We start from the raw sequence: 14,240 nt of genomic DNA, 5'->3' as shown, positions 1-14,240 counted from the left end.
TCAGTTTGAGGTTGGCAAAGAGGAAAATGGGTAGTCACTACTTCACATCTCACTCCCCTTTGTCAACTAGCCCCACTAGCCAAACTTCTAGTCCTTAAAATATGGCTCCTCCCACTCGCTGCTCCCAAGTCCAATCAGCAGCGTCTCTCTCGTGTGGCCCCACCTTTGCCGTGTGGCCCCGCCCCCAGGACTCAGCTCCGGTCCAACTCTGGCTCTTCCTTCAGTCTTGTTGAAACTAAGCTCTGCGCTGATACTTCCAGGGCTCTTACTGCGAAGAGAATGAAGTCTGAACTGTGACTAGCATTCCAGGCCAGCCACCAGCCCCGCCAACCCACCTTCCTGCTTTTTTTCCGAGCCGCGCGTTATTAGTTTCTGTTTCTATGAATTTATACCCTACCTTGTTGCATACGGAGGATGGAAGCAGTTCCTGACCAAGACACATCCTCCCAACACAGTGCTCAGGTCTCAGCGGCCCAGCTCCAAAACCACAGCCCTACTAAGTCCTTCATTACGACCCGGTCTCTGGGTTCTCGGAAGTCTCGCGGGACTTTCTCTGCACCCTCGAGTGAGTTCTCACCTCCAGCCACATAGAAAGATTGTCGATATGGCCAGAGCTTGTCCCTCCAAGACTGAGGGGTTGCTGGAGTCTGCATGCAGGAAGTATATACTTCTCTCCAACCCAATTCCACATCAAGGGATGCAGCACCATTGTGGGTTGTCATGCAAGCTGTGGCCTGCACAACTGCAGGAAATGCCATTCTGGAGTTGGAACGTACACAACCTTCACAACCGTCCAGAGCAGCCGTGAAGCAAAGGCTTGGGACACCAAGGAAATCACATGTAGTACACAATGGTCGTCACTAGAGGGCGTCAGATTAGACTCTTGGGGCCGCTACTTCCCCGCAAGAGCAAATCACTCCCAGGGCATTAAGGCCTCGTTTTCCCCATTAGCAAGATGAGCATCTTTCAACGATTAGAAATAATATCTACAAATTGTCTGGTATGTGGTGGTTACAGCAATGTATGCGAGGATGAAAGGAGGTCTTAGCCCTCACCCTGTCCTTTCTCACTGGAGAATTTGGGGGCATTCAGGCTCAACTGCATGAGGGTAATGTTACCAAACTTGTAGGATCATTGTGAGGTGTCAGGAGCAGCCCAGCACACAGCAGGTAATTAAGAACTGGCAACTACTAAAGTTACACGGAAAGCCCAGGAATTAGGCCAGACTGACTGCTTGGGTTTGGGTCCTGTCGGTGACATTTCTTAACCGGATGACCTGGCACATGTCTTAATCCCTCTGCACCTCAGATGCCTCGTCCGCAAAATGAGGGCAAATCACAGGGTGGTGGTGAGGATTAGGCAAGTTATTTAAGTAAAGCCTTTAGCACAGCACCCCACCCGGTATATTAGTTTGTAATCACCAGTTTTGTCCATTTCCCCTTCTCCTGGGCCAGGCCAGGCTGAGGTACAGGGAAGGCCTGATGCTAGGTCACTGTGAGGATGAAGCAAGCCCAACGGACCAAGGGGTCAAACCCCAAAAGGCCCAGTTGGGGAAGCCCACCAAAGATACATGCAAGGCCATGAACAGGCACCCTAGGAGAGGCGGGAGCTGAGGAGACAGGGCCCAGGGGTGCACATGGCAGGAAAGTGCCAGGATCACCAAGATGCAGGAGTCTGTTCAGGGCACACTAGGCAGCCTGCCCCCTCTCCCGGGGACCTGCTGCCAGGCCCTCAGGAATCTTGTGCATCGGCGGGGCCAGCCAGGGAGGGAGAGAACAGGCGGTGAAGAAATTTATTCATAAGAAGACTCAGGGTCCGTCAGGGAGACAATCTACTGGTTACAAGCTCCAGAAGCTCTTGTCGGAACAGCCGAGGGGTGGGGCATCCCCAGGCAGGAGGCTGGTGGGGCTGGAAGCCACCCGCCTAGGGGGCAGAAGAGCAGACACATGTGGCTCTTCCCTGCCCACATGCCCTCCATGCCCTGCCCCAGTACCATCCGCACCTGCTCTAGGGTTAAAGTGCAGTGGGAGGGGGGAGGCCAGTGAGACCCAGCAGCTGGGGAGCCAGTGACCACGCAGCCCACTGGAGCCTTCGCTGCTCCTCTTCAGTTCTTGAGGCTCAGCAGGAGTCCACCCAACCCAGGTCCCTGCTTGGAATCTGAGTAAGGGTGACCCCCCTCCCCACCTTCAGATCCTTAGGAAGGGTTCCCCAAGCAGGCTGGCTCCTGATCAGGTTTCTGAGGGGCCTAGAACTTAGGGGGCAGCAGGAGGCAGTAAGATCTCAAAGAGGAGGGGAGGCTCTTCTGTGGCGATGATGGGGTGGGCGTGGTCATTCCCACCCCCTAACCTAGGAAGTCCCCTCCCTTTCTTGCCTCCCTCCATCCTCTGGAAAGCCAAGAAAGCCAGTGGCCCAAAGAGCCTGGCTGGCCCCTGGCTCCGGGTAGATAAGTCAGCAGGGTCCTGCCCAGGCCTGACTCCCAACCATTTCAGTGCCATGTGGAAAAGCTGCCCTGGGCATGGGAGTAGGGTGGGAGGCCTTTGGGGTAGCCTGTGGGGCTGGAGCTCCCTGTTTCTGCCAGTGGTCTTCCCAGCCCGGACCCAGCTCCACCATCGTACCCCAGGGGCCCTGCCCCACCGGAGGCTCCATGGGCCTTAGCCTGGCTCCCGCCATCTTGGATGGCCTCACCCTCACCTCAGCAGCTAAACCACCTTCCTTCTCCTCCCAAGGGCACATCTCTAGGAGGCAGAAAGGAAGAGAACACCCCTCCTCCAAAAAAGAACCCTGAAGACCTCTGCCTCCTGCCCCCATTCTTGAATATATTAAATTGTGCAGCTTGGCTCCAACCCCTCCCTTCAGATCTCCATGGCAACCGGGAAGCATTCCAAGTCCAAGTCTGAATCCAAGTCCATCCAGTGCCAAAGGGGGGCTTCAGCCTCTCCCCACACACTTCCCCCAGCATTCCATAGGGGACGAGAGGGGAGGAAGAGTCGAGGGCCTCAGTCCTCAGGCCCCTCTTCCTCAGTGTGAGGGGCCCCCGGGGGTTCCTCGGGCTCAGAGGGCTGCCCGCCAGGGTGGGGGTGGGAGTGGGAGTGCGGATGGGTGCCCGGCTGGGAGCCCAGGCCGTCCTCGCCCTGCACGTAGACACTCAGCCCCTCGTGACTCGGCTCCTTGCCACATGCCTGGCAGCTGCAGTGCAGGATCTTCTCCACCAGCTTGTCCACCCTGGGAACCTCTTCGTGGCCGGGGCACTCCAACGTTACCTGGGGAAGGCAGCAGAGATGTTTCCACGGGCCTGGGGCGGGCAGGGAGGTCCCAAGGGGAACACATCCTCATGGGACCAAGAATCCTAGACCCCTCGGCATCCTAAGCCCACCTGTGAGACCCCAGTTAGCTCTGTGGGCCCATCCAGAGGGAGAGGGGGAGAGTCCCTGCAGGTGCCACCTGACTTGTCTCCTTACAACCAGTCCTTCCACCTTCCTAAGCCATCCCCTAGCAGCAGCCAGAGGGCTTCCTGAGACAAAAAAAATCCATGTGGCCTGCCCCTGCCTAAAATTCCCCCCACTGCTCCCCACAGCCCAGGGAGAAAAGTCCTGACTTCTTACTAAGGCACCCCCAGGCTCTACCAGCTGCCCCTGGTGAACCTCTCCACCCCTGACTTTGAGCCACTCCTGCCAACTATGCTGATGATCTGCATGAGGCTTTGCACATGCTGTTCCCTCTGCCTGGAAGGTCCTCACCCAACACATCTCCTACCACCTACCCCAAACACTGCCCAGTTACTTTCTACTCAACCTTTGGGTCTGAGCTCAGATATCACTTCCTCAAAAAGTTTCCCCCTACCCAAACCCCCAGTCCAGCTGAGGTTCGCCCTTTATGAACCCCTTCAGCATCTTGCTCTGGGAAGGCCCCCAATTACCTTCCTTTTCCCCTCCCTCCCTCCCTTCCTTTTCTTTCCCTCCCTCTTTTCACACAGCACCTACTCCATGCCAGCTCTGGGGACACAAGGCATGGTCCCTCATGGAACTCAGAGTGTAGTATAGCAAACAGACTTGTCAAAATTATCCAAATGCAGACCAAAACCTGGGGATCTGACAGATGCTTAAGGGCAAGGGCACACAGTGCTCAGGGGATCAGGAAAGGGGCCCTGAGGAAACGATGCTTGAGCTATGAGCAGAAGGGTGAATAGAAGTTAACAAGGTGAGGAGGAAAGGAAAAGTGTTTGAACCGAAGTAAAGTGCATGTGCAAAGGGCCTGTGACAGTCACCAGCAAAGCAGGTATGAAACTGAAAGGAGGTAAGCTGGTGTCAAGTGTCAAGCTAGTGAAGAAGGTGAGAGAGGCTAGGTGAAGCTAGAAAGATTGGTGAGCCACACTGGGCTTGGTGGGGGCGTGGTAGGCTGGGCAGGGGCGGGCAGCAGTACTCACAATCTCCCACATGGACTGAGCTGGCATACAGGAGTCACAGTGCACCAGGGACTCTGTAGACTGCGGGAAGGTGTTGGGAACACTGTAGCTGAAACACTGTCCTAGGCACGCTCTGTGGGAGGAGAGGTCACCATGCCCTTGTCACTGTGGCAGTCACTGTGGCAGAGGCAGGGACGGGCAGCCCTGTCCCCTTCCTCCCTCCTGAGCCCCTGTGCTCCTATCCTCCACCAGTCCCACTGGATCCCACCTGTTCTGGATGGACTTGGCCTCACAGCCGCTGTGGCCCACGATCTGAGTGATGTTCTTGGCCTCACACCAGGCACTCTTGTCCGGAAACAGTGCCAGCTTGTTGATGGGCGGCGGAGCGGCCAGCAGCATGGCGGGGAGGACGGCCCCCACCAGAACCTGAAGCATCATGCCCGTGGCCTTCAGAACCCTAGAACTGAGCACAGACTGTGGGTAAGGCCAGCCAGGCTCAGGAGACTAGGAAGAGGGGGGCAGTGGGGTTACAAGCATGAGCGCTAACATCTGACTACCTGGGTTCAAATCCTAAGTCTACCAATTCCTAGCCAAGCACAACCTCAGACAAGTTATTTCTCCCTTCCAAACCTCAAAACTGGGGCTGGGATAAAACCAAAAACAAAACCAAAATCAAACCGGGGGCCGGTAATAGTATGTATCAGATGGCTACCATGAAGATTAAATGAGGCATTATTTGAAAAGCCCCCAGAAGATAGTACATACTCCACGTTACTTTTATAACTTACTAGGTAGCTCTGAACAAATTACTTCTACCTCTGTGCCTCGATTTCTTCACTTAAGAAACAGGGATGGTAACACCGTGTGCGGCAAAGGATTGCTGCTGGTACTGAACAGGCCCCTAAGGTTCAAGCACCTGTTGAGTGTTCAGCGATCAGTAGTTCTGTCCTCACTGTGATGTTGTGGGTCCCCCGGGCAAACACGAAAAATTGCCCACAATGCACGCCCCCAAGATCTCCTGGGCAGGCTGCCACCGGTGCCAGCATTCCGATGCCAGGAAAACTAACGTCCACCTTCACGTCACTGAGAATTCCTGGCACTTTGGCTGGAGGAACCCCAGGTAAAAAATAAAAATAAAAACTAACCCCCAGACTAGACTCTATTTCATTCTTGAATGTCCCACCAAAGCCTCGTGCCCCAGTCTACACACACATCATTATTCCCAGCTCCATCCTAACCTGGGACCAGCAGGAGACAACCCAAACCAAGCGCTTGACCCTCTCAGTTAATTGGACGGAGCAAGGCACTAGAACACCAGAATTCGCCAGCAGATGGCGCTGCAGGGCAGTGTGTGTCCCAAGGATTCCCACAGAATGGACTTTCCCAATGTTCCCCAACTTCATCTTCTGTAGGTTTCCTGCCCACTCCCCTACCTCAAATAATGTGGAGGAGAAAGGCTTTGGGGGAGATTCTGAAAGGAGAGCAAGGAGGTCCACTGGGGAAAGGGAGCTGCAGGGTCAGGAGTCTACACATGCTCTCTGACCCTGGATACCCCTGCTATGGAGTCCCCACCTGCTAGATGAGTGAGTTAGGCTTCCTAGACCACTGGCTTCCAAGCCTGGCAGATCCTCAGAATTCCCTGGGGCCTTGTGGAGTGAAAGTTCTAGGGTGGGTGGAAGTGTGAAATTCTAACAAGCTTCCAGAATGGTCGTGATACGCAACCAGGTGTGGAGACCGGTCCAGCTCACTCTGGGAGTCTGGGAGTCTGTGTCCTGGGACAGTCCCCGCAGAGGCCTGGGTGGGGCTGAAACAGAAGCAGGGGTCCGGTATTGCCCACTGGTCCCACAGACACCCAGCACTAGAGCCGGGCTGGCTCAGAGCCTGAAAGCCCATTCAGAACAACCCTCAGCCCACTTTCTGATTCAAACGTCTGGGAGGGGTACACGTGTGTGTGTGGGGGGGGTCTTGCCTTCTCCTGCAGTGAAACCTAAGTGGACTGACTCAGTCTGGCCAGCCTGCAAAGCTGTGACCTCCTCCAACACATCCTGCTCTCTCTATCCAACAAGTCCCTTCAGCTCCTGGGGGACGTGGGGTAAGGCGGGGAGAGCCGTAGGAGGTGAGTCCCAACAGTCTGCCCCCCGCCCAGATGAGTCTGTGTCAGGCCCAAACTCTCACCCACACACTTCCGGTCCCGCTCACAACATCAACAGCAAAGCCCATGTTTTCAGTACAACCACATCCTAACAAAATAGGACAGACTTGATCCTAACTGGAAACCTAGCTAATTTTTCAACAGGCTTAGCATCCAGGAGGCTTCCCTACCCCTGGCAGTGGATGGCCCGGGGCCACACTCAGCTCACCCCGGCCAGCAGCCTTGAGCTCCAGCGGACTGCGTGGTTCCCACAACCAAGGCCCCAGAAGTCGCCTATGTTTGAGTCTCAGCCCTCCCTAAGAGCTATGTAACTTCCAGAAATAAAATGCACCTCTCTGCATTGACCTACCTCAACCCCAGGACAGGGAGCATAGCGCTTTCCTTGGAGAACAACTGAGAAGATGCAATGAAAGCACGTGGTACCCAGCAGGCACCCAACTCAGACCAGTTCTCGTCCCCCGGGGGGTCATGGGGAAGGCTGGGCAGGCATCTGAGCTGAGGCTGAGCGCTGGACCAGGAGGCAGGGAGGACACCAGGCCACTCTCTCCCACAGAAATGGTTGTTATCAGGACTCATCACCCTTCTTCTGCCCTTACCCCCAGCCACCAAGAGCCCTCGCTGTCCCCAACCCCTGGCACAAACTGGGGTGGGCTCTTTGCTAGCAGGTTTAATGTTTTCATTGGTTAATCCTTTTTTCCTGAGTTCCAAGCAGCAACTCAGCCACTTTAAAAACAAAAAACACAGCAGTCAGACCTTCCTTCCTGAGACTTGAGAGCCTCACCCACAGATTCTCACCCCGTCCTCCTCACCCTCTTGGTCACATAGTAAGTGACAGGACTCTCAGAATACCGAAGTGGGATGGGGGAATCTCACCTTGTCCCAAGGCCTCCCAGCAAGTCAGGCCAAGCAATGCCCTTCTACTGAGTCCTGTGGTTCCCTGCAGTCCACACTCATTTACTGAGCAACTTCTAGGATGGCAGAGAAGAAGGCGAGGGTATGGGCAGGGGACGTGGGGTCCCAGACCCTGTGTCCCCTCAGGAGCTCAGAGCCCAGAGTGGGGGGATGGGGTTAAGAGGAAGTTGCTTAGAGTAGGGGCAGTCAGAGAGGGCTGTGGGGGCAGGGAGTAGATTCTTTTCTTTTTTCTTTTTTTTTTTATAGAGACAGAGAGAGTCAGAGAGAGGGATAGATAGGGACAGACAGACAGGAACGGAGAGAGATGAGAAGCATCAATCATCAGTTTTTCGTTGCAACACCTTAGTTGTTCATCGATTGCTTTCTCATATGTGCCTTGACCGCGGGCCTTCAGCAGACCGAGTAATCCCTTGCTCAAGCCAGCGACCTTGGGACCAAGCTGGTGAGCCTTGCTCAAACCAGATGAGCCCACGCTCAAGCTGGCGACCTCGAGGTCTCGATCCTCGATCCTCCACATCCCAGTCCGATGCTCTATCCACTGCGCCACCACCTGGTCAGGCGGGAGTAGATTCTTAATTCTAGATTTAATTCAGGGTCACAATTAGTTACCAATCAACAGTGGGGACAGGAAGGACACTCTTGGCTGTAGAAACAACCCCCAGGAGAGGGAGGAATTTACCCAGGTCAGCCCCGCACAGCCGACTCACAACATTCACTGGGCTGGGCGCTGTTCTAGGGGCTTTCACATACATTCACTTATGCAGTCCTTACAACAACCCTATGCAGTAGAGACTCTTATTTCCCCCATTTTGTAGATTAAGAACTGAGTTACAGAGACGTGAAGAGGTTTACTTGAGCCTGACCTGTGGTGGCGCAGTGGATAAAGCCTCGACCTGGAATGCTGAGGTCGCTGGTTCAAAGCCCTGGCTTTGCCCAGTCAAGGCAGGTAAGAGAAGCAATCAGTAAACAACCAAAGTGAAGCAGCTATGGGTTGATACTTCTCACTTCCCCTCTCCTTTCTCGGTAAAACCAATAAATAAAATCTTTTTTTTTTTTTAAGAAATTTGCTTGAGAGTCACTAAAAAAAATAAGTAGTAAAAAGAGATCTATTTACAACTTCTGTGCCTCAGTCATAGGAGTAAGTACATGAATATAAATAAAAGTGCTTAAAACAGAGCCTCATCCGTGGCTAGAACCAATGAGAAGTAAAAAGAACTGAGGTTTGAACCAGGACAGCAGCTGGGTCACCACCAGCTACCTTTGCAGATGAAAAGGGTCACAGAAGAGGAAGCAGGAAATGGAGAAGACGGCTGGGAACCGGGGACTGGTCTGGAGTGGGCACAAGGCCCTGTGTCCAGACTGGCGGAAGCTTGGGAGTCTCTCAAAACAGGATTCGAACCCCACTCCTGAGTCCCCTGCTCCTCGGAGCCTTGGAAAGGTGTGACACTGCCTCTCCTTGGGGTTCAGGTCAGGCTTCGGGGAGGACGCCTGCAGCCCCGAGTGGGGGCCTCCTTACCACCTCACTGTCCGTCCCCAAATCCAAGCCCTTCGGATCCTCCGAGGCCTTGGGCAGACACACGACACATCCGAGGCTGCTAACAACACAGGAAGGAAGTTCCCGGGGGGAGGGGGGCACTAGCTGATCCATTCCAGCACTGTGGAAACTGAGGCACAGGCCAAGAAACTGGCCACCGTATGTCCCACACTGAGGAAGAGGGCAGTGAATAAATGGGAGACCTGCCTTGGCAGGTCCCTCGGGAAGAGGGGGTGGGCAGCAAGAACACAGGCTTCGGGTCAGGCCGTTGGAGTCCTCTGTATTTCCACACTGGCCAGAATCTAGCCGACTCCTTGAGACATTTGCCAAAAACTCAGGGGCTTAGTCCCAGTCCTGGACATTCGGACCCCAAAGGTCAGGGGTGCCGCCTGGGCATCACCCACACACTGTGAAGCCCTTTCCGATTTTGTATAACAAGTGAACAAGCCTGACCTGTGGTGGCGCAGTGGGTAAAGCGTCGACCTGAAAATGCTGAGGTCGCCAGTTTGAAACCCTGGGCTTGCCTGGTCAAGGCACATATGGGAGTTGATGCTTCCAGCTCCTCCCCCCTTCTCTCTCTCTGTCTCTCCTCTCTCTCTCTGTCTCTCTCTCTCCTCTCTAAAATGAATAAACTTTAAAAAATAAATAAATAACAAGTGAACAAGCGCTCCCCATTTCCTCTTTTGGGTAAATCTGAACATTCAGGGTCACTTAGGGCCAAGCACACCAGGATTGTCTAGGTAGAAAGTATCCACTCACCCCAAGCTACACACACACACACACACACACACGTGGCAGGGTCTGGATCTCCTCTACTCTCCATAAATGACTGTGACAGACCCAGGTTCCCATCCTAGCTCAGCCACTTTGACCTTTCTCTGCCTCAACTTCCTCATCTGCAAAGGTGAGCGGTGATAATACCCCCTCGCAGGGCAGTTGTGCATGGGAACCTCTGGAGAGGGTGCCTGTCATGGGAGAAGTCCTCAGTAAATGTCACCACTAGTGCTCTCTCTGCCTCCCACAGGAGGCCCCCTTCACCCCCTCCCTCCACTCCATCCCACCAGATCCTGGGTGGTCCTGAAAATATGTAAATCCCGGGTTGCACCTGCCAAACGGTGAAAGTGGATTGAGGGGAGACTCAAGCAAATGCCACCAAGGCTGGGGGATGATTTTATAAACTGTCAAGTACTGCCCCACTCACTCCCACACTTGCCCGCCACAGTGGAAGCCGAGAGGAAGGTCCCACTCAGATTCTACTTCTCGGGCCACTGACTGAAAGGACAGGGTCCAGGAGAGACCAGGCCCCTCTAGAAGCCAACTTTCAGAAAACAGGCTGGGCCTGGCTTCTAGGCCTTGCTTGCTGCTGGGTGCAGAGGGTGTAGTGCTTGTGGCCCTGAGCTCAGGGATCAGCAGGGGTGGGCCATCACTGCGGGTCTTGGACAGAGGGCAGGGGCTTTCTTGAATGGTGCAAATGGAAAGGTTGCTCCGGGAGGGGTCCAGGCAGTGTTAGACCCCAGCCCTAGTCATCTCAGTGGGGTTTCCCAGGCACTCTCTGGGGTTGGGGACAAATTCAGGCCCATGCTCATTTATTGGTTCACTGGGTGCCTGGAGACAGGATAGACGAATGGTTACAGCCCAGGCCACAGGCCACTTGTTTCGCCTCCCTAAGCTTCATGTCTGTACAGTAGGGAGTGCAGCCTGGGAATGTCCACTTTAGCAAAGTCCCTCCAAGGGGTTCTGGCTCCTGCACATTGCTTAAGGCCACTGTGATTCTATGACCCCAGTCTCACCGCAGGGTGGCTTCCTTCCTCCTCTGTCAGCCAGCCAGCCAGCTAGCGCTGGCACAGCATGAACCAACTGTCCAGGGGGCAGACACGCAGGGCCAAGCTCGGGACCAAAAGGCCTGCCTGCCTCCGCCAGGCAGCTCCACCTTCTTGGCTACAAACCCCCAACCCAGGCCATGGCAATCCTGCCCGCAAACCCTCCTGCTGGAAGACCCAAAGTTGTCTCCAAAACAAATCTATGCTAATGAGCCGCTGCAGGACCGCCCTACACATCTGTTCAACAGAAGTCCCCCTGCAGACCTTACCAGCATCCCCGCTGGCTCCCCAGCCTCGGACCCTGAGGGTTGGTGGGGAGGGGGTAAACTCAGTCTGAGATTTCGCTTTAGAAGAATGGGGACATATCGTAGGCAATGCAGAGCACCTACACCCCCATCCACCCTGACTGCACACAGGCCCAGAAGAAAGCTTGCAGGCTCCGTGGAGAGGGGTGGGGTCACTGAGGAAATGCTACGGCTTCACCTTTTCTTTGGCCCCAACTAAAGGCAAACCACACCCAAGCAGCCCCAGCAACTGGGGGAGTTTCAGGAGGCTGGTGATTTGACAGTAACAAAGGCTGAGGGGCCTGCTGACAAATTGCGGCCTCACCCCCATCCTCTGCCAGCGCCCAGCCTTTGGCCTGAGGCCCTGACCTCTGTTTGTCTCCCCCCAGGGGGGGGTCCCTTAGTTACATTACAGGCTGGTGTCCTCCAGCTGGGCCACGGCCTCAGAAAGCCTGAAAACGTGCACTTCTCCCCTAGTGCCCGCCAACCCCTGGCCACGCCAAGGCAGGCAGCTGCCCCTTTACTGCTGCTTGTAAAAGATTAGAATCACCCCGCCCAGGGAGCAGGCGGGCAGGTGGCCGGCAGCAGGGCCCTGTTGTCCAGCCCGCCTCGCGGGGGTGGAACTCTTAAGAAAACTGAGCGCCCGGAAAGGCTGGCTCCCCCTGCCCCAGACTCAATTCCAGGGGGATGACCCCGGCCGGGCCCCGGGGGCAGGCGGAAGGTAGGGGGAGGGTTTCGTTTCTTTTACAGGGTCTAGGAAACTATTCCGACTACTCAAAGGCTGGGGGATTGTCTGAATTTGAGGGTGAGAGATCAGGGAGACGCACAGACACAGAGAGGCCCCCGCATAAGGGCAGAACGCAGAGACAGAGAAAACACGCAGGCAGGGTCACAACACCAGGGAAACTCAAAACGGAGAAAGAGAAAGGGGCAGAACTAGAGAAAGAGAGGGACCGAAACAGAGAGACAGAGAGAAAAGGGAGAGAAAGAATGAGAGCGAGGGGGGGGGGGGGGGGAGATTGAGAGAGAGCAGAAATGTACCGGAGCGGAGAGGCTCGGGCGCGGCGAGGCCCGGGTACAGTCGGGAAACGCACGAGCCTAGCGACCGAGCTCGGGGCGCTGCCCCGGCGCCCGCGCGGCCCGACCCGCCTTCGACCCGCCAGGCTTTCGCTCCGACACGCATCTCCCTCCCGTCCTCCCCTGGCCATGGAAACACCTACCAAGAAACGGAAACCCCCGGGCGAGTCTGCGGATGGGCTCAGGGCGCAGCGGAGTGCCCTAGCCACCCCGTGCCGCGCCCACGTCCCCAGCCCCGGAGTCCGGAGGGGCTTGGCGGCAGCGCCTCCACCCCATGCCTTGGGCCGCCGGACAGGCCGGGGGCGAAGCTCGCAGCCGGGGGCGCGGCGCTGCCCCTGCGGCCGAAGCCTCTGGAAGCCAGGCTCCCGCGTGCTGGCCCGGGCAGGACTTACCGCGCGCGCGGCAGCGGCGGCGGCGAGGAGCGCGGCGCGCCCGATGGTTCCTGCGGAGCTGTCTGCGGGCCGCGGGGGTGGCACGCCCAGTGGCCCCGGAGGCTCGGGGAGGCGGCCGGCAGGGCTGGCGGCGGCCCCGCGAGGCTCGGCTGGGCTGCGCGGCGCACTGTCTGCGGCCCCGGGCGGGCGCGCGGTGCGGGGGAGCGGCAAGCGAGCGGCTCCAACGTCAGGGGTGTCTCCGCTCCAAATAGGGAGCGAGGGCGGGGGCAGCGGAGGGAGGGACGCGAACAAGAAAGAGCGGGCGGGCGCGCGGCCGCCCGGGCCCCGGCCCCTTCTCCCCGCCGGCCCGGGAGCCCTGGACCAGCCTTCCGCGCGGACCGACGGCGCGGCGGAGCCGCCGGTGCCGCCTCGGCCTGCCCTCAGGACAGCGTAGAGAGCCCCGCGCCCAGCTCGTTCTAAAGCTCCCTCCGCCGGGTTTCTCTGCTCTCCAACTTCTCTCTGCCTAACTTTTCCCGTGACCGGGGCTACAGTCCATGCCAGGCCTCGAGGTGACAAAGATGGAGTTGTTTCTTTATGTGGGAATACCAACCTTACTCCAAGGGTGTGATACTCCAGTCCACCGACTCCAGACAACTGGCAACCATCCTCGCTCCGCAGTCCTGCGGGGCGCCCAGCCTCTGATACACTCCAGACCGGTCGGGCCGTGTTCTTAGTACCTTAGGTCACTCACCCCTCTGCCTAGCTTCCCCTCAACTCGGGCACATGGCTTAAGCGTCCAGAGAAGGGCCTGTGAGCCCCAGGAAAGGCTATTAGGAGAAAGAGTGCCAGGAAATAGACCAACTTCTCTGACTCCTGGAAAGAGCAGAGCCCCAGCCTGGCCCAGCGTCCAGCCTCACCTGCGGTGGGAAGTGGGAAGGGTCACCCAACTAATCCATCTGCAATTGGGCACTTGGATGGATTGCAGTCGTGCCCTCTCTGATCTGTGTGCACAGTGGAGTGAGAAAATAGCTTTGCTCCCACAGTCCTGGGGCTTGGAGATTTGCTTTCTATCCTTGTTGTCTGTGCCGACTCATCTGAAGTCTGGAGGTGGCTGAGCATGCTGGGTGGCTCCAAGTGGCCAGCTGGTAACTCGTGATGCCCTCTGGCCTATCTGCCCTCTCCATGCGTCCTAGCACTTGCTTATGCTGTTCCCTCTGCCAGGGGAGCCTTTCCCTCTTTTCATCTCCTGATAAGAGCATTCTTTAAGCACCAGATTAGAAAGCATTTCCATGACTCTCAGGTGACACAAACTTCCTCCTCCCCTGTGATCCGGCAGCAGGGGACACATATCTCTGTTAATGCTGCCAACGCTGCTTTCCCTCTGGACTAGTTGAGTACATCACTTTCCTCCACTGTGAGCTCCTTGAGGGCAGGGATCACAGCGATTTCAGCGTCCATTTCAGCATCTGCAGCGTTTAAGGTGGGGCCAGACAAGGTGTACAATGTATTTGGCTAAATGAAGTATTATCCCCTATAGGTAAGTGCTTCCACAAGGTTAACTATAACCATCATGATCGCACACACATATTAAGCACCTTACTATGTGCCTGATCCCATTCTAAGTACTTTCCACTTGCATAGTACATCTGTGAGATAAACAGTATTGTTATCCCCATTTTATAAAAAGA

General features: G+C 56.1%; 2 protein-coding genes across 5 annotated transcripts in view; both read right to left on the bottom strand.

Annotated features, from left to right (window-relative positions):
* The window catches only part of PLA2G5 (phospholipase A2 group V), a 315,873-nt gene that overhangs the window by 292,095 nt on the left and 9,538 nt on the right, over window positions 1-14,240 (bottom strand). The gene's annotated exons all lie outside the window — the stretch shown is intronic.
* NBL1 (NBL1, DAN family BMP antagonist) lies at window positions 1,779-13,516 on the bottom strand. 4 transcript variants are annotated; one of them, XM_066375260.1, is made up of 4 exons: window positions 13,470-13,516; window positions 4,671-4,865; window positions 4,424-4,535; window positions 1,779-3,260 (listed from the first exon to the last, which is right to left on the bottom strand). In XM_066375260.1, exons 2-4 carry the CDS (start codon window positions 4,838-4,840, stop codon window positions 2,997-2,999), a joined length of 546 nt encoding a protein of 181 aa, XP_066231357.1. In that variant the 5' UTR covers window positions 4,841-4,865; window positions 13,470-13,516; the 3' UTR covers window positions 1,779-2,996. The 4 variants fall into 4 exon arrangements, with proteins under 4 accessions (XP_066231357.1, XP_066231354.1, XP_066231358.1 ...); XM_066375257.1 differs by lacking the exon at window positions 13,470-13,516 and adding an exon at window positions 13,163-13,446; XM_066375261.1 differs by lacking the exon at window positions 13,470-13,516 and adding an exon at window positions 12,574-12,818.

Source organism: Saccopteryx leptura, chromosome 3, assembly GCF_036850995.1.
Source record: "Saccopteryx leptura isolate mSacLep1 chromosome 3, mSacLep1_pri_phased_curated, whole genome shotgun sequence".
Taxonomy (NCBI): Eukaryota; Metazoa; Chordata; class Mammalia; order Chiroptera; family Emballonuridae; genus Saccopteryx; species Saccopteryx leptura.
Note: the sequence above shows the minus strand (reverse complement) of the source record. Positions and strands in the feature narration are given on the sequence as shown.

Coding starts and splice junctions, on each gene's coding strand:
- NBL1 (XM_066375260.1), bottom strand. CDS start 4,840: ATGATGCTTCAGGTTCTGGTGGGGGCCGTCCTCCCCGCCATGCTGCTG. Junction 4,536..4,670: donor GCCAAGTCCATCCAGAACAG/GTGGGATCCAGT, acceptor CTCCTCCCACAG/AGCGTGCCTAGGACAGTGTT. Junction 3,261..4,423: donor CTCAGTCCATGTGGGAGATT/GTGAGTACTGCT, acceptor TGCCTTCCCCAG/GTAACGTTGGAGTGCCCCGG.